General features: G+C 43.2%; 5 protein-coding genes, 1 long non-coding RNA gene and 2 pseudogenes across 6 annotated transcripts; all 8 read right to left on the bottom strand.

The window, feature by feature from the left end:
- Nucleotides 1-6271: 6271 nt before the first annotated feature.
- Nucleotides 6272-7198, bottom strand: LOC116192500. Its single transcript, XR_004154099.1, has 2 exons — nt 6648-7198; nt 6272-6450 (listed from the first exon to the last, which is right to left on the bottom strand). It is a non-coding gene; the product is annotated as an uncharacterized LOC116192500 (long non-coding RNA).
- A 2423-nt stretch (nt 7199-9621) lies between these two features.
- On the bottom strand, nt 9622-11825 carry LOC116207526 (annotated as a pseudogene).
- Nucleotides 11826-12469: 644 nt separating this feature from the next.
- On the bottom strand, nt 12470-14345 carry LOC116207519 (auxin efflux carrier component 2-like). The gene is made up of 4 exons (XM_031540497.1): nt 14240-14345; nt 13942-14123; nt 13309-13455; nt 12470-13144 (listed from the first exon to the last, which is right to left on the bottom strand). The coding sequence occupies exons 1-4, from the start codon at nt 14343-14345 to the stop codon at nt 12470-12472; spliced, it is 1110 nt and encodes a 369-aa protein (XP_031396357.1).
- A 161-nt stretch (nt 14346-14506) lies between these two features.
- On the bottom strand, nt 14507-16107 carry LOC116207511 (auxin efflux carrier component 2-like). Its single transcript, XM_031540484.1, has 2 exons — nt 16002-16107; nt 14507-15333 (listed from the first exon to the last, which is right to left on the bottom strand). The coding sequence occupies exons 1-2, from the start codon at nt 16105-16107 to the stop codon at nt 14507-14509; spliced, it is 933 nt and encodes a 310-aa protein (XP_031396344.1).
- A 213-nt stretch (nt 16108-16320) lies between these two features.
- On the bottom strand, nt 16321-17126 carry LOC116207503 (annotated as a pseudogene).
- Nucleotides 17127-17389: 263 nt separating this feature from the next.
- On the bottom strand, nt 17390-18834 carry LOC116207496 (auxin efflux carrier component 2-like). The gene is made up of 2 exons (XM_031540460.1): nt 17748-18834; nt 17390-17631 (listed from the first exon to the last, which is right to left on the bottom strand). Exons 1-2 carry the CDS (start codon nt 18832-18834, stop codon nt 17390-17392), a joined length of 1329 nt encoding a protein of 442 aa, XP_031396320.1.
- Nucleotides 18835-21779: 2945 nt separating this feature from the next.
- Nucleotides 21780-23236, bottom strand: LOC116207486 (auxin efflux carrier component 2-like). The gene is made up of 2 exons (XM_031540448.1): nt 22150-23236; nt 21780-22033 (listed from the first exon to the last, which is right to left on the bottom strand). The coding sequence occupies exons 1-2, from the start codon at nt 23234-23236 to the stop codon at nt 21780-21782; spliced, it is 1341 nt and encodes a 446-aa protein (XP_031396308.1).
- Nucleotides 23237-24114: 878 nt separating this feature from the next.
- On the bottom strand, nt 24115-24990 carry LOC116207476 (auxin efflux carrier component 2-like). The gene has a single exon (XM_031540438.1). It carries the CDS (start codon nt 24988-24990, stop codon nt 24115-24117), a length of 876 nt encoding a protein of 291 aa, XP_031396298.1.
- Between the last annotated feature and the right edge of the window lie 245 nt (nt 24991-25235).

Genomic DNA, 25235 nt, shown 5'->3' with positions numbered 1-25235 from the left:
GTCAAAATCGCACGCTACTATAATACACCCTCTTTCTCTTAAAAAATGGCTTATCATCTGTAATTATGAAAGTGATTTCCTTCCATATGCATGTATGTTCTTCCCATCTACTCTTGATCACCTTCCATCTTCTCTATATACATACTGGATCTTTGAGAGGTGAAAGTGCTGATCATTAGTTGACATTGATAATTTATAACAATTTGATATAAAAATTAACAATAACGTCAGTCTTCAGTGTTATGCAGAGAGCCCCATCACCATTATTTGAATTGTTCATCAGGAATCGAATTTCGCTTACAATGTATTGAATAATGTTTTGTTGAGAGCACTCGACTATTTTATGTGCTCAATTATGCATGATCGATTACGATAAGAGAGGACTAGTAAGATGTTGGCCCCGGCAGGCCGATTCACAAAAGAATATTTGCATGTACATGAGAAACCTTCTGGAGTAGAACCGCGTGTTGGGCGTACAAGTAAAGGATGTATATCGTGTACAACTCAAAACTTTAGACGAATGAATTCTGAATTTTTTTTTTTAATTTCCCCATATATTCGAAGACACTATGTATATCAAAGTTTTTTCGAGGAAAATACACTCAGATTGTATCTTGAATCTTTTCCTTTTTATAGTAAGAATTAAACTATTAATACAGCTAGCAGCAAAATTCGAGGAGGCAAGAACGTAATGAAATAGCTCAGAGTTGTCTCCTCATGGGGAGGCCATATTTAATCTGCAATTTTCATGAATTAAATTGGTCCATTGTCCCCCTCCTTCCCTGAACAGGAAGCTTCCTGAATGAATGAAGTAGTATGTAAGACAGATGGATCGTTTGCCTTGCCTTGACTTGCTTTGCCTTGCCTTTGACTGTTAAGGAGTATGGGTGATCTCGAACGAGTATCGAAGCTAAGACTCTTTGATTATAAGGTAAAAGCGTGAATCAATGCGCTACATCTATGCCTTGACTGTTAATTTTGGTTTGAGAAAAAAAGAAGATTTGTTAATTTAGAAAATGGAAAGAAAGGAAATTAAAGGAAATCTAACATTGATTTTTTTTTTGTAGGGGTAAATTATCTAACACAGATTTTAAAGAATCTGACTTCTCTTCTCTCCGACCAGATGTCGTGCTGTACGGTATATATATATATCTATTAACTGTTGCCATGAATGACCGAATCTAACCAAGAATGAATCGTGATTTTGCAAGTTACATTAAAGAAACTTAATTACAACTTACAAAAAAAGAAAGAAGAGAAATATCTAATTAGGACAAACTAACAAGAAAGACCCATGGCCTACCAGGGCGCGGAGAAACATAAGGATACGGGAAGTTATGCTCATGAGAGCTAATAGAATACATAAAATTTAAAGGTATCTTAGTATCAGGTCGAAGTTAGGAATCTTTGTTTATTGACGTGAACATTATTTAAGATTAATTACCTAAAAGACACAAACTTTTAACATTATCAATTTTCGCACGGACTTTTTTTTCTTAACTTAAAAATACACAAATTATCAATTTGATATCAATATTAGCACGTGCTAACTTTTCATTAATTTAAATGGGAATTGTTGGCCACAACCCCCGATCGGGGTAACCGACGACCTTAGTAATCGTCGGCGATTCTATAGGGACGGTAGTGGCCTCCGGTGAGGCCCTTATTGCCCGAATTTGGAAAAAAAAATGAAGAAGGTAAATTCGAGAACGGAAGGAAGAGGGGTCATGGTTGGAAACCTGATCGACGGCCACCACCGCACAATTGGGGTCAACGGCGACATATGTTGTCACAGGCGACCTCGATTGAGGGCGATGACCGCCGTTGAAGCCTCATCGATCAAAAAAATAACGCAGTGTTAATATTAATATCAATTTGATAGTTTGTGTATTTTTAGGTTAAAGAAAAAATTTCGTGATAAAGTTGATAAAATGTGAAATATTTATACTTTTTTAGCTAATTAACCCTATTATTTATATAGATGTGAGGTGACAATGTGGAGCTTCCTAGACAACTTAATATATTAAGAAGAGGAAAAAAAAAACATTTTTAGTCCTCAATTTTTAACATTTTTGTCATGTGAGTCGTAAACTTTTTTTTTTTCTTGTCCTCAACTTTTTGCATTTTTTTTCAGCTTAGTCCCACAATTACATTTCCTGTTAATTTTGCTAATTTAACGTGGCTATTTTTTTTTTGAAATTTTAAATTAAAATAAAACAAATAATTAAAAAAGAAAAAGAAGAATCAGGAGGCAGCCTCAGCCTTCGCCGATGGTCGCCGGCGAAGACCACTGGCGGTGGGTGGCTAGCTGATGGAGGCGCGCGCCCTCATATCCTGATTTCTCCCTATATGTGAGGGGAGTTCTCCCTGGTTTGGGAGAGGATCTCCCAAACTGAGAGAAGTTAGGGAGTGCAGGCGCCCTAGCCAGCCACCTAGCCCCCGACAGATGTCGCCGGCAAAGTCAACACTTACTCGGCGACTACCGTTGAGGGATGGGGTGGCCGGTGGGGGCGCCCCACCCCCTCTCTCCCGATTCTACCGTTGAGGGTAAGCTTGCAGGTTGCTCAGCTCCAAGCCTTCTGCTTCCTAGTTGTTTCTCATAAGTTGTCCTTTCAAACACATGACGGAATGCCTAGGTAGAAATATTCATATGAAGAAAAAATTTTTAATTATTCGAACGGCAAATATTCATATGAAGAAAAAAATACCGCTTAAATAATGATTCTTTCATTCCTTGTCCAAATTATCGAAGCGTATCCTTTCACCATTGATAGCGGAAAAATTACAGGACATGTACAACTAATGACAATATCACTCTGTAGACGTTCAAGGTGGCAATGGCATCAAATTAAGCCGAGTACCGGGACAGTGAACATGGCCTGCGACTACACTGTCGTGAACACTCCCCACCACTAGACCAACCCGTAGGCCAAGATCATGGCCACATAGGGCGGCGCCAGCGATGGTACCACCTCATACACTTTCTTGCCGGAGAACATATCTGTGTCCGTCTCATGCACAGGCACTGATGCTCCTAATGTTCCGTCAATTCAAAGACAACATGTGAAAGCCACATAGGACTTTCGAATTGTATTTCTTGTTAAGGTGCCCTCTATATTACATCCCTTATTATCTATTACAATAATGCAGTAAAACTATAACTAGAGCATTGACCCGCGCTCTATGCGCAGGAGCACATATATTTCTGCGCATTCTATTCATCTACGCAGTGTATGGTTAGCACGCCATACATGTTCTACATATTATTTAGCACTGGCCAATTCGTAGAGGTTTGAGGAAAAAAAGAGGTTTACAGAGGAAATAGAAGTTTACAGGTGAGAAATTTTTTTTTTAAAAAAAGGAGTTTGGGGAAAGTAAAAAAGAAAAGAAAATGGAGATAAAAAGGATAGAACGCGGGGAATGGGAAAGGTGAGAGTGAGAGTAAAAATCGTGGGCACGTGTCCTCTAGCAAAAAAGAGAGAAAAATAACCACCATTAAATCGATAATTTTGTTCTTAAGAGTTAATAATTTATTTTTGCTTAACTAATATTTAGGGACATTTTGGACTTTTCCTATGCTCTGTAATTACAGTGGGACACCAAAGGTTTCCTTTATAAATAATATCTGTATCTATACTACCATAAAAAGGAGAGGTCAAATATTCGTCTAATTTTTACTTTTTATCAATCTAATCTATATATTCACTTTTTATTGCACGATATTTTTATTATAGCATATTGCATTATTCAATAAATTAATATATTAAAAATGACTATTATAATAATAACGATTGCATTAAAACCGCGCGTAGCGCGGGCATTGATCTACCGATCTGATTACACCAAATATTTTTCCTTTTCATAGGATTGAACAATTAATACAGCTAGCAGCTAAATTCGAGGAGGCAAGAACGTAATGATTAGCTTGGAGTCATCTCCTCACATGGGGAGACCAAATCTGCAATTTTCATGAATTAAAATGTGTCCATTGTCCCGTCCTTTTTGGATGCCACATTAACAATATACTAATGAATAATATTTCATCCAAGCGGAAAAAAAAAAAAAAGAAGATAGAAAATATAAGCTCGCAAATTGCTCAGCTCCAACCCTTGTACTTCCTAGTTTTACACAAGTTGTCCTTGTTCAACTTTGTCCGATAATATAGTCCAAAATATGTATATATATATATATATATATATATATATTAGTTGGTTATGTATCACGTGCTATCCTATTAATTGGCCCGATTAAGCATCGATCAAATTTAAAATTATGGGTCTATGAACAACTCGTTAGAGTGTTAGATTTAATATAGAGATACCGTGAGTGTTTTCTAATCCCATGATGGGCGGAATCATATATTACACTACCTCGAAAGCTTAAATGCAATTGAGGGAGTTATGGTCCACGGGTTGCACGTTTACATAATTATATGTATTAAGTCTCTAATCCCATCACAAAAGGGCTTAAGGCACGTTCCCTGCCAAAAATATACATATAACCTCCTCTCCAAAAAGGGCGTTGGCAGAGGTGGTGTGTCCAACGTGGAGACCTGGAAGATGCTAACGCAAGTCTCGACTTCGAGACTTCGACTTCCGACGATGAGTTCAGGTACGCATTCGACTTCGTTCTCGACATGATGACATCGACATGTAAGATCCTTGGGCTAACAGTCCTTTCAAACACGTGATGAAATGCACAAGTAGAAATAAAGAAAGCATTTATAAAATTTAATTATTTGAACAATAAATATTCGTGTGAAGAAAAACAAACCACTAAAATCATGATTATTTCATTCCTTGTCCAAATTATCGAAGTGTTTCTTACCATTGATGCCGGGAAAGTTACGGGACATGTACAACTAATAACACTAGAAATCGATCACTCTGTATAGGTTTCGAGGTAGCAATGACATCAAATTAAAGCCGAGGACCAGGAAAGTGAACATGGCCATGTAGCGGTTGATTCCTGTGCACTGCGCCGGCGTAAACACTCTCCATCATCAGACTGACCTGTTGGCCAAGATCATGGCCACGCACAGCGGGGCCAGGGGCAAGACCACCTCGTACACATTCTTGCCGGAGATCATGCTTGTCTCTTTCTCATGCACAGGCACTGACAATCTTCCTAATGTTCTGTCAATTCAAAGACAATATGTGAAAGCCACAGGGGTCTGTCGAGTTGTATCTTGTTAAGGTGCTCTTCTGTGATGTTGGCCCCGACAGGTTCATCAGGAATATTTGCATGTACATGAGAAACATTTCTAGAGTAAAGATTTTACTATACGAGTAATTAGTAAACAATGTATCATGTATAATTCAAAAATATAAATGATGAATTGTGAATTCACATTTTCTTCATAATTTTCCAATATATTCGAAAGCGATATATACGAAGTATTTTTAAAGAAAAATACACTTGATTGTATCTTAAAATACTCTGACAACTAGTCATCAACCTGCGCTTTGTGCTGCCGTCCGTAAACTCTATTTTTAGTTAATCCTTCGTAAATTGAATTTATAAAAATTAATTATTAAATTTGAAAAAAACAGTTAAAATGTATTCAAAGATAAGGTAATTGTAAAATATAGAAATTCAGTAACATGACATAAGAATATAATAAGAATAATAAGAGAATTTGGATCCTATCATTATTTAAATGGACATTGAAATATTACATTATTAAATCACCTTGTCTTAAATTAATGAATTTATTTTATTTTACATTTAATAATTTCATTGGCCTTTCATTAGACAACATCTTTTAGAATTTCGATTTTAAAGAATCTATTTTGTTTTACAGTAAATAATCTCTTTCACCTTGGTAAATTCATGGGATTAACGTCTCTAGGAATTCCGATTTTCAATATTCGTTGGATGTATTTAAAAAGAACTAGTACTCTTGCCCGCGCGTTGCACGAACCTTTTTTTCATATATTTTAATTAATATTTTGGTAAATATACTTTAGACATATAATAAAATGATGGCTTGTAGTATCTGGAGTTGATATTTGATAAATTACATTTACGAATTGAATACTAATGATGAAGAGCATCGAGCATGTAATATGTAAAAAAATTTATACTCTTTTATTTTAAATAAAATATCTATAATATATTTTTATATAACTAAAAAGTATTGGGCCTTTGGCCCGCCATGCATGTCCACGGCCCATTGTCTCCCTCCACTATCAACGTTCAACATCTCGCTCGAAATCTTGCACTTTGGGAACTCTGCTATCTAAACTAAATGGAAAATAATAACAAATAATTAAATAAACAATTTGATGCAATTTTTATTTTTACTAAAATTATATATACTGCTCAGCTCAAAATACTAGGAATTCGAGTACGCCATAACTGGCGACCACATCATCGTCGCTTGCCTCTCCGTGATCGCCTCTATCGTCTTTTACCGCTCGAAATCTCACACTTCGGGAGCTCTCCTACCTAAAATAAATGAAAAATAATAACTAATAATTAAATTAAACACTTAAATACAATTTTATTTTTGACTAAAAATTATAGATACTTCTCAGCTTAAAATGCGAGGAAACTTGGTATGTCCTCGCCGACATACGCCATCGACAAGGTTAATAGGGGAATTGAATATGGTAAACTATTTTGATCAAATAGAGAGTCAATACCTCTAGAGATTCCGCTAAAAGATTCATGAGTGGAAGAGTCTTGGGAAGCGTGAGACTCTAGCACTGGTTAGCAAGTTGCATAATGAACCACCTCTGTCAAGTCCATTTCCACCATTGGCAACCTCGAGTCCATGAGCTCCCCCGCCTCATCATTTCCGTCACTGCAGCCAACTTAGATAGCCAAGCAATTACCACCGCTGTTCTCCTCAGCTATGCCGCTCATTTGTCTTTGAAAACCTCGTGCTTTGCCTCTAACCACGACCGTCATCACTCCTCTGACCTCCACGACTCTCTCCGGCTGATCAGGATGGCAATATACCTAGGAAGAAGAAAACATAGACTCCCTATCCCCAAGGATTGCATTCAAGAATATGCATTGGGAGAAAAAAACAGAGACACATTATATTCTTGCAAAAGCCATACACGTAAGGAGAGAGTTTGCTCATAATTCAGCTCTAGTCCCCACAATTCATTTGAAGGGACATGCAATGAGGAACCAAGAAAGGAAAGAAAAAGCTAACGTAACAAGCTATTATCGAGTGAATGGAGGCCTCTCATTACTTGAACCCGAGGAGCCAACTTTAATGTAATATAAATAGATTTAGCCATGCAAAGAAAATTCATTAATGCAGGGAACATGAAGACACGACTAACCATAAGCTAATAACTTACTCAATACGCCTATGTGGAAATTCCTCATTGCTCGAACGGGAGGTGCCATTGAAGGTTTTTAAATGTATATATATATATATATATATATATGGAATCCTTGCATGCGCATATCCTCTTGTAAGAAGTATAAGTCCAATTTATCCAAAGTGGCCGCTCCTATACCATGCTACATCATTTGAAGGGATATGCTAGCTGAAAGCCCGAAAATTTTCTGCTCCTATTTTTTATCTCCATTGTAATCCGAAATCTTAGTAAATTTTCTCCAGCATAAACGGAATTAGTGGAAAATACTTAAAAAAAAAAATTGTGCGGTTACAAGGCCTTGCCGGATGGGGCCGAAAACAAGAGGAAAAAGAAAGTGGACACATTGATTTATTAATTCTTTTTTTGTGTATCTCTAAATTTGGTTTGATTGATTTTTTAAATGTAATGTAGATATTATTAATAGGTTGAATTATGTACAAAGGATTTGGAGAGTTGATCGACCACGTGTTGTGAAATTTTTATAGAAGTTTATGTGGTAAACTCTAGTCACACAAATGGAGACTTCTCGAGGGAATCTATTTTAATAACTTACAAATATAGATTGTACAATTTTTTTCTCCTTTTTGTAGGAATAATTGGACAGTTATACAGCTAGCAGCTAAATTCGAGGAGGCAAGAATGTAATGAATTAGCTCAGAGTTGTCTTCCTCATGAGGATGGGGAGGCCAAATCTGCAATTTTCATTAATTAAAATGGTCCATTGTCCCCTCCTTTCATGAACGCGAAGCTAAGTCATTTATGGTAATTCTTGAATGAATGAATGAATGAATGAAGTAGTAAGACAGGTGGAGTTTCACTTCCATGGAAACAAAACAATGTGTTGCATTGCGGTCAAGGTGAGGTGATATTTGATCAAAAATTAGATATCTTGATTGATTAAATGAAGACAACTCGTGATCTAATCTAAAAAGAAAATAATATGTTGGACCACATTCTGTTTTAAGTGTCGACTCCCTCTTTGAGCTTTTATGAGGGGTTACGTTTTTTTCAGTACGACTATATTGATATGGCAATATGAACGAAAAGGAAGATTTGTTAATTTTAGAAGAAAAAAAGAAGAAGAGGAAATCTAACATCGATTTTTTTGGAGATCTAGCGTAGATTCAATTTACCGAAAAAGTAATCTAACATACATTTAAGGGAAATAGAACAAGACTCTTTCCTCTCTTCTCCCCGACCAGATGTCGTGTTGTATAGTCTCTATTAACTGTTGGCATTAATGACCATATCTAGTCAAGGTGAGTCATGATTTTGGAAATGACATTAATTAAACAAAAGTACAACATAATAAAAAGAAAGAAGAAGGGGAATGAGATTTAATGCAATAGCGTAAATTGCCGCTCGAAGCTGTGTGGTTTCAGATTTCATCCTTATCAGTGATACCGTCAATACTTAATCGCCTGCACTACCGCATAAAATTTCACGTCGTAGGTGCTGTATCTCACTTTCGCCCCCGTCAGTTTCTCGCTGAAGAAAGCAATTGGCCTGCTGTTTTGGCTTAAAACTGCTCCAATCCCCACCTTCGATGCATCAGAATGCAACTCAAAGGGCTGCTGAAAATTTGGCAGGACAAGAATCGAGGCGGTTGTCAAACGCTCCTTAATATTCTGGAATGCCGTTTCTGCCCCCTCAGTCCACTAGAATTTGCCTCCCTTCATGCAGTCAGTTAAGAGAGCCATAATACTACTGAAATGAGGAATAAACCGCCTGTAGCAGGAGGCTAACCCATGGAAACTCCCGACTTCAGTAATACTCTGATATCAATTGACGCAGCGTACAACGCGAGTAACCGTCACAGACCTCGTTGATTCGCGCACGAATACCGAAACTACGACCTTTTATACCTGTTGATTCTACGAATACCAGGAAATAGGCATCAAACTCGAATTCGAGATTGGACAAAACACGAAAGCTCTGAATTTTATTCACTGATGAAAAAACAACTCCTCTCCGCCCTAGGGCTTACAGAAAGCTTAAATAGGGTATTAATAAACCTAAATTGCATAAAAAGAACTAAACTTTTCAAAAATTGCAAAAACACTCTAATTAAGATAAATTGCCTTTTTGAGGCCATAAACGATAGAATTTGCCTTAAATATCGAAAAATCACGATGAAGCTGTGAGTTTTGCTCCGGATGCCATTTCCTTCAAAATAGGGCCGTCATAACCTATTTTTTTTTCAGGTATCGACTTGCCAGGTCTTCTGCCGCATCAGATTCACTCTACTAAATGTCATTTCCATCTTCTATATACTATGCTAGAGCTCAAGGAGGACAAGATAGATTATTGTAACGGGCAACGCAGTGATCATTCCAAAGATCACCCTGAAACAAAGAAAGAAATTACGATTAGATTAGAAGATGCGATTAATCGACGATAAATTCTGATATATAGTTAGCAATAAGAGGAACATAAAGAAAAATGTGTATTTACGCGCTTACGAGGTACTCATTATGTCGGGATGGAGGTCGTATTCCTTGGCGAATACGAAGGGGACCAAACCTAATGGAAGAGCAGCCTGCAATAGATTGATATTTCATCGTCATTGAATTAATTTTTTTTATTAACCTAATCGAGAAATAAATCTAATAATGATCTGATTAATTAGCTTCTTTAATACTAACCTGGATAATAGAGACGCGGAGAAGTTCCCCACGAATGCCGATGGCGGCGGAGGTAACGGCCATCACCGCCGGTCCGAGCAAGAACTTCACCGCCATTGACAGCACCGCCGTTGTTTTCCCAGATGCAATGATCTTTGGCTGCAATGCACATGTAAATGATAAAGTTGTTGATCAGGATTCAAAAATGCATAGAAACATCGGTCTGGTGCGAGACCGATCACGCGATCATATGCCACTGGTGCTGCGAAAAATGTGTGGTAATTAATTATATATTTTTCGGGAGGTTCAGATTACGTACCAAGACTGAACACAGCCATGCCGAGGCCCGTGTCCGAGATTATGGTTATGCATCCCTTGACGATTTTAGGCATTTTCACATGGAATTTGTTGGAGACGAGGGACCAGATTACACCAAGGATACTGGCCTAAGTGTTAGGGTTCTCCTCCATACCAAAAGGAGGATAATCTTCATCATGACAATCGTCGGTGCCATTTCTTGCTTGATCGGTGATTGTAACCTAGCCTCTCCTCCGCCTTCCCCGTCTTCTCCTCCATCGATTACTTTCCGAGAACCTCTCACACTCCCCTCATAATTTGATCTTTCCTCCCACTTCTCGATCAAGTAGTTTCGTCCTACCAAAATATATATCTCGACCTAGTTATTCGAGTGATTGAATTGTTGTTGGATAGAAATTCATGCTAGTTTAATCGGTGATCAACATTCAACGATCAAATTTAATTAGTGTTACCTTTCGACCCAAATTCTTCCAGACGTTGAAGATCGAAATAAGAGGAAGAATGGCTCCTGATAAAGTTGTCAGAGCCGCCAAATGAACCAATAACCGTAGGATGCATCGGTAACGGCCTAGGCTCGTGAGCAGCCGAGGCATTGGAGGAGGTCCTCCGATGTCCGATTGCCCCACCGGCCCCACTGATATAAGGCGGCACCTCCGTCTCGTGCTTCCTAACCGATCCTCCAGCTAGTCCTTGAGTGCCGCTCCATAAAAACATTGGATTTATAGGCACCTCGCTCACCGGCTCTCTGCCTGCATAGTGGAAGCTCGAGATTGATCCCACTGGAGAAGATTGTACAGAGTAGATCTCGACCCCACTGAGATTTGACGCTCCCGTGGTGTCGCTCCTGATTGAAGATAACCGAAACGAGTTGTTGTTTGAGGAAGCAAATGGAGACCGCCTCACCCGGACATGAAACCTGCCATCAACGTCCCTCTCAGCATCCGTATCAAGGGGTTCAATGCCGCTAAAGGATACGATGTGCGAGTCAACTCTGATCGAGGTAATCTCACCGACAGAGCCAGGGGAAACGCTCATTGATGAGAATTTTGGCTGCCCGGTACACGAACCGGAGCGAAAGGAGGTTATACCAGATGACGCTCTGAAAGACGATCACCTGGACCATGAGAATGCCGGCAGGCTTGCCACACACTGCTTCGAGGAGGGGGATGCCGACAATGAGTGTGTTAGGGAGGGAGGACAGGGAGAAGAGGGTGATGGACCACTCGGGGCCGAAGCGTCCTCCTCCGATGGGCTTGGCCGAGACAATCTTGGACCATACTCCAAGGGCAAGAAGGATGACTACCATCTGGAGGGTGTCGGCAGCGATGAATTTGTAGTTGATGTTGTAGAGGTTTGAGGTAGCGATGAAATTAAAGCCGAGAACCGAGACAGCGCACGTGTCCATATAGCGGTTGATCCCGGCGCACTGCATCGGTGTGAACACTCCCCACCACTGAACTGACTCGTAGGCAAGGAACATGGCCATGTACAGCGGGACCAGCACCGAGAGCACCTCGTACACATTCTTGCCTGAGATCATATCGATCTCCATCTCATGCACACGCACTGATCTTCTTAATGTTCTGTCAATTCATAGGGGACTCTCAAAATTGTATTTCTTGTTAAGGTGCATGCGGTCTAAATATATACGTCACTTTATTTTTTATATATATATATATATACCTATCACGCGATTCCGTGGAATCTGATATTTGCAAGCGACTTATATAATCGAGACATCGGTCCTATTTATCTACTAATTATACCTTTTATTTATCATCTCTCTTTTTTTTGGAAATTCAAATTCAAAATATCATCTAAATTTTTCATTAAAAAATGGACCAGATTACCCCAAGGATACTAGCGTACGTGTTAGGGTTCCGGATGAGCTTCCTCCATACCAAAAGGAGGATAAGCTTCATCATGACAATCGTCGGTGGCATTTCTTGCATGATCGTGGTTGTAACCTAGCCTCTCCTCCGCCTTCCCCGTCTTCTCCTCCATCGATTACTTTCCGAGATCCTCTCACACTCCCCTCATAATTTGATCTTTCCTCCCACTTCTCGATCAAGTAGTTTCGTCCTACCAAAATATAGATCTCGTCATAGTTATTCGAGTGATTGAATTGTTGTTGGATAGAAATTCATGCTAGTTTAATCAGTGATCAACAATCAACGATCAAATTTAATTAGTGTGACCTTTCTTCCCAAATTCTTCCAGACGTTGAAGATCGAAATAAGAGGAAGAATGGCTCCTGACGAAGTTGTCAGAGCCGCCAAATGAACCATTAACCGTAGGATGCATCGGTAACGACCTAGGCTCGTGAGTAGCCGAGGAATTGGAGGAAGTCCTCCGATGTCCGATTGCCCCACCGACCCCACTGATATAAGGCGGCACCTCCGTCTCATGCTTCTTAACCGATCCTCCAGCTAGTCCTTGAGTGCCGCTCCATAAAAACATTGGATTTATCGGCACCCCGCTCACCGGCTCTCTGCCTGCATAGTGGAAGCTCGAGATTGATCCCACTGGAGAAGATTGTACTAAGTAGATCTCGACCCCACTGAGATTTGACGCTCGCGTGGTGTCGCTCCAGATTGAAGATAATCGAAACGAGTTGTTGTTTAAGGAAGCAAGTGGAGACCGCCTCACCCGGACATGAAAACTGCCATCAACGTCCCACTCAGCATCTGTCTCCAAGGGTTCAATGCCGCTAAGGGATACGACGTCCGATTCAACTCTGATCGAGGTAATCTCACCGATAGAGCCAGGGAAACGCTCATTGATGAGAATTTTGGCGGCCCAGTACTCGAACCGGAGCGAAAGGAGGTTATACCAGATGACGCTCAGAAAGACGATCACCTGGACCATGAGAATGCCGGCAGGCTTGCCATACATTGCTTCGAGGAGATGTTGCCGACAATTAGTGTGTTAGGGAGAGAGGACAGGGAGAAGAGGGTGACGGACCACTCGGGGTCGAAGCGTCCTCCTCCGATGGGCTTGGCCGAGGCAATCATGGACCATACTTCAAGGGCAAGGAGAACGACTATCTTCTGGAGGGTATCGGCAGCAATGAATTTGTAGTTGATCTCGTAGAGGTTTGAGGTAGCGATGAAATTAAAGCCGAGGACCGGGACAACGAACCTGGCCACATAGCGGTTGATCCCGGCACACTGCATCAGTGTGAACACTCCCCACCACTAAACTGACCCGTAGGAAAGGAACATGGCCATGTACAGCGGGACCAGCGCCGAGAGCACCTCGTACACATTCTTGCCTGAGATCATATCGATCTCCATCTCATGCACACGCACTGATCTTCTTAATGTTCTGTCAATTCATAGGGGACTGTCATTGTTGTATTTCTTGTTAAGGTGCATGCGGTCTAAATATATACGTCACTTTATTTATATATATATATATATATATATATATACCTATCACGCGATTCCGTGGAATCTGATATTTGCAGGCGGCTTATATAATCGAGACATCTGTCCTATTTATCTACGAATTATTCTTTCTATTTATCTTCTTTGTTTTTTTTTTTTGTAAAATCAAATTCAAAATATCATCTAAATTTTTCTTTAAAAATTGGACTAGATTGCACCAAGGATACAGGCGTAAGTGTTAGGGTTCCGGATGAGCTTCCTCCATACCAAAAGGAGGATAAGCTTCATCATGACAATCATCGGTGGCATTTCTTGCTTGATCGATGGTTGTAACCTATCCTCTCCTCCGCCTTCCCCGTCTTCCCCTCCATCGATTACTTTCCGAGATCCTCTCACACTGCCCTCATAATTTGATCTTTCCTCCCACTTCTCGATCAAGTAGTTTCGTCCTACCAAAATATATATCTCGACCTAGTTATTCGAGTGATTGAATTGTTGTCGGATAGAAATTCATGCTAGTTGAATCGGTGATCAACATTCAACGATCAAATTTAATTAGTGTTACCTTTCGACCCAAATTCTTCCAGACGTTGAAGATCGAAATCCGAGGAAGAATGGCTCCTGACGAAGTTATCAGAACCGCCAAATGAACCATTAACCGTAGGATGCATCGGTAACGGCCTAGGCACGTGAGCAGCCGAGGCATTGGAGGAGGTCCTCCGATGTCCGATTGCCCCACCGGCCCCACTGATATAAGCAGGCACCTCCGTCTGATGCTTCCTAACCGATCCTCCAGCTAGTCCTAGAGTGCCGCTCTATAATAACATTGGATTTATCGGCACCCCGCTCTCTGGCTCTCTGCCTGCATAGTGGAAGCTCGAGATTGATCCCACTGGAGAAGATTGTACTGAGTAGATCTCGACCCCACTGAGATTTGACGCTCGCGTGGTGTCGCTCCTGATTGAAGATAACCGAAACAAGTTGTTGTTTGAGGAAGCAATGGAGACCGCCTCACCCCGACATGAAACCTGCCATCGACGTCCCTGTCAACATCCATCTCCAGGGGTTCAATGCCGCTAAGGGATACGACGTCCGAGTCAACTTTGATCGAGGTAATCTCACCGACAGAGCCAGGGAAACATTCATTGATGAGAATTTTGGCTGCTCGGTACTCGAACAGGAGCCGAAAGAGGTTATACCAGATGACGCTCTGAAAGACGATCACCTGGACTATGAGAATGCCGGCAGGCTTGCCATACATTGCTTCGAGGAGAGGAATGCCGAAAATGAGTGTGTTAGGGAGGGAGGACAGGGAGAAGAGGGTGATGGACCACTCGGGGCCGAAGCGTCCTCCTCCGATGGGCTTGGCTGAGACAATCATGGACAATACTCCAAGGGCAAGGAGGATGGCTACCTTTTGGATGGTGTCGGCAGCGATGAACTTGTAGTTGATCTCGTAGAGGTTTGAGGTTGCGATGAAATTAAAGCCGTGGACCGGGACAGCGAACATGGCCACATAGCGGTTGATCCCGACACACTGCATCGGTGTGGACATTCCCCACCACTGAACTGACCGGAAGGCAAGGAACATGGCCATGTACAGCGGGACCAGCGCCGAGAGCACCTCGTACATATTCTTGCCAGAGATCATATCGATCTCTGTCTCATACACAAGCACAGATCTTACAAATGTTCTGTCAATTCATAGGTGATTGTGAAAGTTGTATATCCTGTTAAGGTGCATGCGGTCTAAATATATACGTCACTTTATTATATATATATATATATATGTCTATATACCTATCACGCGATTCCGTGGAATCTGATATTTGCAGGCGGCTTATATAATCGAGATATCTGTCCTATTTATCTACTAATTATACCTTCCATTTATCTTCTTCTTTTTTTTTGTAAATTCAAATTCAAAAGATCATCTAAATTTTTCTTTAAAAAATGGACTAGATTACACCAAGGATACTGGCGTAAGTGTTATGGTTCCGGATGAGCTTCCTCCATTCCAAAAGGAGGATAAGCTTCATCATGACAATCGTCGGTGGCATTTCTTGCTTGATCGATGGTTGCAACCTAGCCTCCCCTCCGCCTCTCCTCCACCTTCCCCGTCTTCTCCTCCATCGATTACTTTCCGAGATCCTCTCACACTCCCCTCATAATTTGATCTTTCCGCCCACTTCTCAATCAAGTATTTTCGTCCTACCAAAATATATATCTCGACCTAGTTATTCGAGTGATTGAATTGTTGTTGGATAGAAATTCATGCTAGTTTAATCGGTGATCAACATTCAACGATCAAATTTAATTAGTGTTACCTTTCGACCCAAATTCTTCCAGACGTTGAATATCGAAATCCGAGGACGAATGGTTCCTGACGAAGTTGTCAGAGATGCCAAATGAACCATTAACCGTAAGATGCATCGGTAATGGCCTAGGCTCATGAGCAGTCGAGGCAATGGAGGAGGCCCTCCGATGTCCGATTGCCCTACCGGCCCAGCTTATATAAGGCGGCACCTACGTCTCATGCTTCCTAACCTATCCTCCAGCAAGTCCTTGAGTGTCGCTCCATAAAAACATTGGATTTATCGGCACCCTGCTCACCGGCTCTCTGCCTGCATAGTCGAAGCTCGAGATTTATCCCACTGGAGAAGATTGTACTGAGTAGATCTCGACCCCACTGAGATTTGACGCTCGCGTGGTGTCGCTCCTGATTGAAGATAACCGAAAGGAGTTGTTTTTTGAGGAAGCAAATGGAGACCGCCACACCCGGACATGAAACCTGCCATCAACGTCCCTCCCGGCATCCGTCTCCAGGGATTCAATGCCGCTAAGGGATACGACGTCCAAGTCAACTCTGATCGAGGTAATCTCACCGACGGTGCCAGGGAAACGCTCATTGATGAGAATTTTGGTTGCCCCGGTACTCGAACAGGAGCAGAAGGAGGTTATACCAGATGACGCGCTGAAAGACGATCACCTGGACCATGAGAATGCCGACAGGCTTGCCAAAAAATTCTTCAAGGAGGGGGATGCCGACAATGAGTGTGTTAGGGAGGGAAGACAGGGAGAAGAGGGTGATGGACCACTCGGGAAACGTCCTCCTCCGATGGGCTTGGCCGAGACAATCATGGACCATACTCCAAGGGCAAGGAGGATGACTACCATCTGGAGGGTGTCGGCAGCGATGAATTTGTAGTTGATCTCGTAGAGGTTTGAGGTAGCGGTGAAATTAAAGCCGAGGACCGGGACAGCGAACGTGGCCACCTAGCAGTTGATCCCGGCACACTGCATCGGTGTGAACAGTCCCCACCACTGAACTGACCTGTAGGCAAGGAACTTGGCCATGTACAGCGGGACCAGCGCCGAGAGCACCTCGTACACATTCTTGCCTGAGATCATATCGATCTCCGTCTCATGCACACGCACTGATCTTCCTAATGTTCTGTCAATTCATAGGGGACTGTCAAACTTGTATTTCTTGTTAAGGTGCATACGGTCTAAATATATACGTCACTTTATTTTATAGATATATATATATATACCTATCACGCGATTCCGTGGAATCTGATATTTGCAGACGGCTTATATAATCGAGACATGTGTCCTATTTATCTACCAATTATACCTTCTACTTATCTTCTCTGTTTTTTTTTTTGTAAATTCAAATTCAAAATATCATCTAAATTTTTCTTTAAAAATTGGACTAGATTGCACCAAGGATACTGGCGTAAGTGTTAGGGTTCCGGATGAGCTTCCTCCATACCAAAAGGAGGGTAAGCTTCATCATGACAATCATCGGTGGCATTTCATGCTTGATCGATGGTTGTAACCTAGCCTCTCCTCCGCCTTCCCCGTCTTCTCCTCCATCGATTACTTTCTGAGATCCTCTCACACTCCCCTCATAATTTGATCTTTCCTCCCACTTCTCGATCAAGTAGTTTCGTCCTACCAAAATATATATCTCGACCTAGTTATTCGAGTGATTGAATTGTTGTTGGATAGAAATGCATGCTAGTTTAATCGGTAATCAACATTCAACGATCAAATTTAATTAGTGTTACCTTTCGACCCAAATTCTTCTAGACGTTGAAGATCGAAATCCGAGGAAGAATGGCTCCTGACGAAGTTGTCCGAGCCGCCAAATGAACCATTAACCGTAGGATCCATACTTAACGACCTAGGCTCGTGAGCAGCCGAGGCATTGGAGGAGGTCATCCGATGACCGATTGCCCCACCGGCCCCACTGATATAACGCGGCACCTCCGTCTCATGCTTCCTAACCGATCCTCCAGCTAGTCCTTGAGTGCCACTCCATAAAAACATTGGATTTATCGGCACCCCGCTAACCGGCTCTCTGCCTGCATCGTGGAAGCTCGAGATTGATCTCACTGGAGAAGATTGTACTAAGTAGATCTCGACCCCACTGAGATTTGACGCTCGCGAGGCGTCGCTCCTGATTGAAGATAACCGAAACGAGTTGTTGTTTGAGGAAGCAAATGGAGACCCCCTCACTCGGACATGAAACCTGCCATCAACGTCCCTGTCAGCATCCGTCTCCAGGGGTTCAATGCCGCTAAGGGATACGACGTCCGAGTCAACTCTGATCGAGGTAATCTCACCGACAGAGCCAGGGAAACGCTCATTGATGAGAATTTTGGCTGCTCGATACTCGAACAGGATCAGAAGGAGGTTATACCAGATGACGCTCTGAAAGACGATCACCTGGACCATGAGAAAGCCGGCAGTCTTACCATACGTTGCTTCAAGGAGGGGGATGTCGACAATGAGTGTGTTAGGGAGGGAGGACAGGGAGAAGAGGGTGATGGACCACTCGGGGCCGAAGCGTCCTCCTCCGATGGGCTTGTCCGAGACAATCATGGACCATACTCCAAGGGCAAGGAGGATGACTACCTCCTGGAGGGTGTCGGCAGCGATGAATTTGTAGTTGATCTCGTAAAGGTTTGAGGTAGCCATGAAATTAAAGCCGAGGACCGGGACAGCGAACGTGGCCACATAGCGGTTGATCCCGGCACACTGCATCGGTGTGAACAGTCCCCACCACTGAACTGACCCATAGGCAAGGAACATGGCCTTGTACAGCGGGACCAGCGCCGAGAGCACCTCGTACAAATTCTTGCCAGAGATCATATCGATCTCCGTCTCATGCACACGCATAGATCTTACTAATGTTCTGTCAATTCATAGGGGACTGTCAAAGTTGCATTTCTTGTTAAGGTGCATGCGGTCTAAATATATACGTCACTTCATTATATATATATATATATATGTCTATATACCTATCACGCGATTCCGTGGAATCTGATATTTGTAGGCGGCTTATATAATCGAGACATCTGTCCTAATTATCTACCAATTATACCTTCCATTTATCATCTCTTTCCTTTTTTTTGTAAATTCAAATTCAAAATATCATCTATATTTTTCTTTAAAAAATGGACTAGATTACACCAAAGATACTAGCGTAAGTGTTAAGGTTCCGGATGAGCTTCCTCCATACCAAAAGGAGGATGAGCTTCATCATGACAATCGTCAGTGGCATTTCTTGCTTGATTGGTGGTTGTAACCTAGCCTCTCCTCCGCCTTCCCCGTCTTCTCCACCATTGATTACTTTCCGAGATCCTCTCACACTCCCCTCATAATTTGATCTTTCCTCCCACTTCTCGATCAAGTAGTTTCGTCCTACCAAAATATATATCTCGACCTAGTTATTGGAGTGATTGAATTGTTGTTGGATAGAAATTCATGCTAGTTTCTTCGGTGATCAACATTCAACGATCAAATTTAATTAGTGTTACCTTTCGACCCAAATTCTTCCAGACGTTGAAGATTGAAATAAGAGGAAGAGTGGCTCCTAACGAAGTTGTCAGAGCCGCCAAATGAACCATTAACCATAGGATGCATCAGTAACAGCCTAGGCTACTGAGCAATCGAGGCATTGGACGAGGTCCTCCGATGTCCGATTGCCCTACCGGCCCCACTGATATAAGGCAGCACCGCCGTCTCATGCTTCCTAACCGATCCTCCAGCTAGTCCTTGAGTGTCGCTCCATAAAAACATTGGATTTATCGGCATCCCGCTCACCGGCTCTCTGCCTGCATAGTGGAAGCTCGAGATTGATCCCACTTGAGAAGATTGTACTGAGTAGATCTCGACCCCACTGAGATTTGACGCTCGCGTGGTGTCGCTCCAGATTGAAGATAACCGAAACATGTTGTTGTTTGAGGAAGCAAATGGAGACCACCTCACCCGGACATGAAACCTTCCATCAACGTCCCTCTCAACATTCGTCTCCAGGGGTTCAATGCCGCTAAGCGATACGACGTCCGAGTCAACTCTGATCGAGGTTATCTCACCGACAGAGCTAGGGAAACGCTCATTGATGAGAATTTTGGCTGCCCGGTACTCGAACAGGAGCAGAAGGAGGTTATATCAGATGACGCTCCGAAAGATGATCACCTGGACCATGAGAATGCCGACAGGCTTGCCACACATTGCTTCGAGGAGGTGGATGCCGACAATGAGTGTGTTAGGGAGGGAAGACAGGGAGAAGAGGGTGATGGACCACTCGGGGCGGAAGCGTCCTCCTCCGATGGGCTTGGCCGAGACAATCATGGACCATACTCCAAAGGCAAGGAGGATGACTACTTTATGGAGGGTGTCGGCAGCGATGAATTTGTAGTTGATCTCGTAGAGGTTTGAGGTAACGATGAAATTAAAGCCGAGAACCGGGACAGCGAACGTGGCCACATAGCGGTTGATCTCGGCACACTGCATCGGTGTGAACACTCCCCACCGCTGAACTGGCCCGTAGGCAAGGAGCATGGCATCGGTGTGAACACTCCTCCGATGTCCGATTGCCCTACCGGCCCCACTGATATAAGGCAGCACCACCGTCTCATGCTTCCTAACCGATCCTCCAGCTAGTCCTTGAGTGTCGCTCCATAAAAACATTGGATTTATCGGCATCCCGCTCACCGGCTCTCTGCCTGCATAGTGGAAGCTCGAGATTGATCCCACTGGAGAAGATTGTACTGAGTAGATCTCGACCCCACTGAGATTTGACGCTCGCGTGGTGTCGCTCCTGATTGAAGATAACCGAAACATGTTGTTGTTTGAGGAAGCAAATGGAGACCGCCTCACCTGGACATGAAACCTGCCATCAACGTCCCCCTCAACATTCGTCTCCAGGGGTTCAATGCCGCTAAGCGATACGACGTCCGAGTCAACTCTGATCGAGGTTATCTCGCCGACAAAGCCAGGGAAACGCTCATTGATGAGAATTTTGGCTGCCCGGTACTTGAACATGAGCAGAAGGAGGTTATATCAGATGACGCTCCGAAAGACGATCACCTGGACCATGAGAATGCCGACAGGCTTGCCACACATTGTTTCGAGGAGGTGGATGCCGACAATGAGTGTGTTAGGGAGGGAGGACAGGGAGAAGAGGGTGATGGACCACTCGGGGCCGAAGCGTCCTCCTCCGATGGGCTTGGTCGAGACAATCATGGACCGTACTCCAAAGGCAAGGAGGATGACTACCTTATGGAGGGTGTCGGCAGCGATGAATTTGTAGTTGATCTCGTAGAGGTTTGAGGTAGCGATGAAATTAAAGTCGAGGACCGGGACAACGAACGTGGCCACATAGTAGTTGATCTCGGCACACTGCATCGGTGTGAACACTCCCCACCACTGAACTGGCCCATAGGCAAGGAACATGGCCATGTACAGCGGGACCAGCGCCTAGAGCACCTCCTACACATTCTTGCCTGAGATCATATCGATCTCCGTCTCATGCACACGCACTGATCTTCCTAATGTTCTGTCAATTCATAGGGAACTGTCAAAGTTGTATTTCTTGTTAAGGTGCATGCGGTCTAAATATATACGTCACTTTATTTTATATATATATATATATGTATATATACTTATCACGCGATTCCATCGAATCTGATATTTGCAAGCGGCTTATATAATCGAGACATCTGTCATATTTATCTACTAATTATACCTTCTATTTATCTTCTCTTTTTTTTTTTGCAAATTCAAATTCAAAATATCATCTAAATTTTTCTTTAAAAAATGGACCAGATTACACCAAGGATATTGGAGTAAGTGTTAGGGTTCCGGATAAGCTTCCTCCATACCAAAAGGTGGATAAGCTTCATCATGACAATCGTCGGTGGCATTTCTTGCTTGATCGGTGGTTGTAACCTAGCCTCTCCTCCGCCTTCCCCGTCTTCTCCTCCATCGATTACTTTCCGAGATCCTTTCACACTCCCCTCATAATTTGATCTTTCCCCCCACTTCTCGATCAAGTAGTTTCCTCCTACCAAAATATATATCTCGACCTAGTTATTCGAGTGATTGAATTGTTGCTGGATAGAAATTTATGCTAGTTTAATCGGTGATCAACATTCAACGATCAAATTTAATTAGTGTTACCTTTCGACCCAAATTCTTCTAGACGTTGAAGATCGAAGTCAGAGGAAGAATGGCTCCTGACGAAGTTGTCAGAGCCGCCAAATGAACCATTAACCGTAGGATGCATCGGTAACGGCCTAGGCTCGTGAGTAGCCGAGGCATTGGAGGAGGTCCTCCGATGTCCGATTGCCCCACCGGCCCCACTGATATAAGGCGGCACCTCCGTCTCATGCTTCCTAACCGATCCTCCAGCCAGTCCTAGAGTGCCGCTCCATAAAAACATTGGATTTATCGGCACCCCGCTCACCGGCTCTCTGCCTGCATAGTGGAAGCTCGAGATTGATCCCACTGGAGAAGATTGTACTGAGTAGATCTCGACCCCACTGAGATTTGACGCTCGCGTGGTGTCGCTCCTGATTGAAGATAACCGAAACGAGTTGTTGTTTGAGGAAGCAAATGGAGACCGCTTCACCCGGACATGAAACCTGCCATCAACGTCCCTCTCAGCATCCGTCTCCAGGGGTTCAATGCCGCTAAGGGAGACGACGTCCGAGTCAACTCTGATCGAGGTAATCTCAGCGACAGAGCCAGGGAAATGCTCGTTGATGAGAATTTTGGCTGCCCGGTACTCGAACAGGAGCAGAAGGAGGTTATACCAGACGACGCTCCGAAAGACGATCACCTGGACCATGAGAATGCCGGCAGGCTTGCCATACATTGCTTCGAGGAGGTGGATGCCGACAATGAGTGTGTTAGGGAGGGAGGACAGGGAGAAGAGGGTGATGGACCACACGGGGCCGACGCGTCCTCCTCCGATGGGCTTGGCCGAGACAATCATGGACCATACTCCAAGGGCAAGGAGGAGGACTACCTTATGGAGGGTGTTGGCAGCGATGAATTTGTAGTTGATCTCGTAGTGGTTTGAGGTAGCGATGAAATTAAAGCCGAGGACCGAGACAGCGAACGTGGCCACATAGCGGTTGATCCCGGCACACTGCATCGGTGTGAACACTCCCCACCACTGAACTGACCCGTAGGCAAGGGACATGGCCATATACAGTGGGACCAGCGCCGAGTGCACCTCGTACACATTCTTGTCTGAGATCATATCGATCTCCGTTTCATGCACACGCATTGATCCTCCTAATGTTCTGTCAATTCATAGGGGACTGTCAAAGTTGTATTTCTTGTTAAGGTGCATGCAGTCTAAATATATATGTCAGTTTATTTTATATATATATATATATATATACCTATCACGCGATTCCGTGGAATCTGATATTTGCAAGCGGCTTATATAATCGAGGCATCTGTCCTATTTATCTACTAATTATACCTTCTATTTATCTTCTCTGTTTTTTTTTGTAAATTCAAATCAAATTCAAAATGTCATCTAAATTTTTCTTTAAAAAATGGACCAGATTACACCAAGGATACTCGCGTAAGTGTTAGGGTTCCGGATGAGCTTCCTCCATACCAAAAGGAGGATAAGCTTCATCATGACAATCGTCGGTGGTATTTCTTGCTTGATCAGTAGTTGTAACCTAGCCTCTCCTCCGCCTTCCCCGTCTTCTCCTCCATCGATTACTTTCCGAGTTCCTCTCATACTCCCCTCATAATTTGATCTTTCCTCCCACTTCTCGATCAAGTAGTTTCGTCCTACCAAAATATATATCTCGACCTAGTTATTCGAGTGATTAAATTGTTGTTGGATAGAAATTCATGCTAGTTTAATCGGTGATCAACATTCAACGATCAAATTTAATTAGTGTTACCTTTCAACCCAAATTCTTCTAGACGTTGAAGATCGAAATAAGTGGAAGAATGGCTCCTGACGAAGTTGTCACAGCCGCCAAATGAACCATTAACCGTAGGATGCATCGGTAACGGCCTAGGCTCGTGAGCAGCCGAGGCATTGGAGGAGGTCCTCCGATGTCCGATTGCCCCACCGGCCCCACTGATATAAGGCGGCACCTCCGTCTCATGCTACTTAACCGATCCTCCAGCTAGTCCTTGAGTGCCGCTCCATAAAAACATTGGATTCATCGGCACCCCGCTCACCGGCTCTCTGCCTGCATAGTGGAAGCTCGAGATTGATCCCACTGGAGAAAATTGTACTGAGTAGATCTCGACCCCACTGAGATTTGACGCTCGCGTTGTGTCGCTCCTGATTGAAGATAACCGAAACGAGTTGTTGTTTGAGGAAGAAAATGGAGACCGCCTCACTCGGACATGAAACCTACCATCAACGTCCCTCTCAGCATCCATCTCCAGGGGTTCAGTGCCTCTAAGGGATACGACGTCCGAGTCAACTCTGATCGAGGTAATCTCACCGACAGAGCCAGGGAAACGCTCATTGATGAGAATTTTGGCTGCCCGGTACTCAAACAGGAGCAGAAGGAGGTTATACCAGATGACGCTCTGAAAGACGATCACCTGGACCATGAGAATGCTGGCAGGCTTGCCATACATTGCTTCGAGGAGGGGGATGCCGACAATGATTGTGTTAGGGAGGGAGGACAGGGAGAAGAGGGTGATGGACCACTCGGGGCCGAAGCGTCCTCCTCCGATGGGCTTTGCCGAGACAATCATGGGCCATACTCCAAGGGCAAGAAGGATTACTACCTTATGGAGGGTGTCGGCAGTGATGAATTTGTAGTTGATCTCGTAGAGGTTTGAGGTAGTCATGAAATTAAAGCCGAGGACCGAGACAGCGAACGTGGCCACATAGCGGTTGATCTCGGCACACTGCATCGGCGTGAACACTCCCCACCACGGAACTGACCTGTAGGCAAGGAACATGGCCATGTACAGCGGGACCAACGCCGAGAGCACCTCGTACACATTCTTGCCTGAGATCATATCGGTCTCCGTCTCATGCACACGCACTGATCTTCCTAATGTTCTGTCAATTCATAGGGGACTGTCAAAGTTGTATTTCTTGTTAAGGTGCATGCGGTCTAAATATATACGTCACTTTATTTTATATATATATATATATATACACCTATTACGCGATTCCGTGGAATCTGATATTTGCAGGCGGCTTATATAATAGAGACATTTGTCCTATTTATCTACTAATTATACCTTCTATTTATCTTCTT

This window comes from Punica granatum, chromosome 1 (genome assembly GCF_007655135.1).
Source record: "Punica granatum isolate Tunisia-2019 chromosome 1, ASM765513v2, whole genome shotgun sequence".
Classification (NCBI taxonomy): Eukaryota; Viridiplantae; Streptophyta; class Magnoliopsida; order Myrtales; family Lythraceae; genus Punica; species Punica granatum.
Note: the sequence above shows the minus strand (reverse complement) of the source record. Positions and strands in the feature narration are given on the sequence as shown.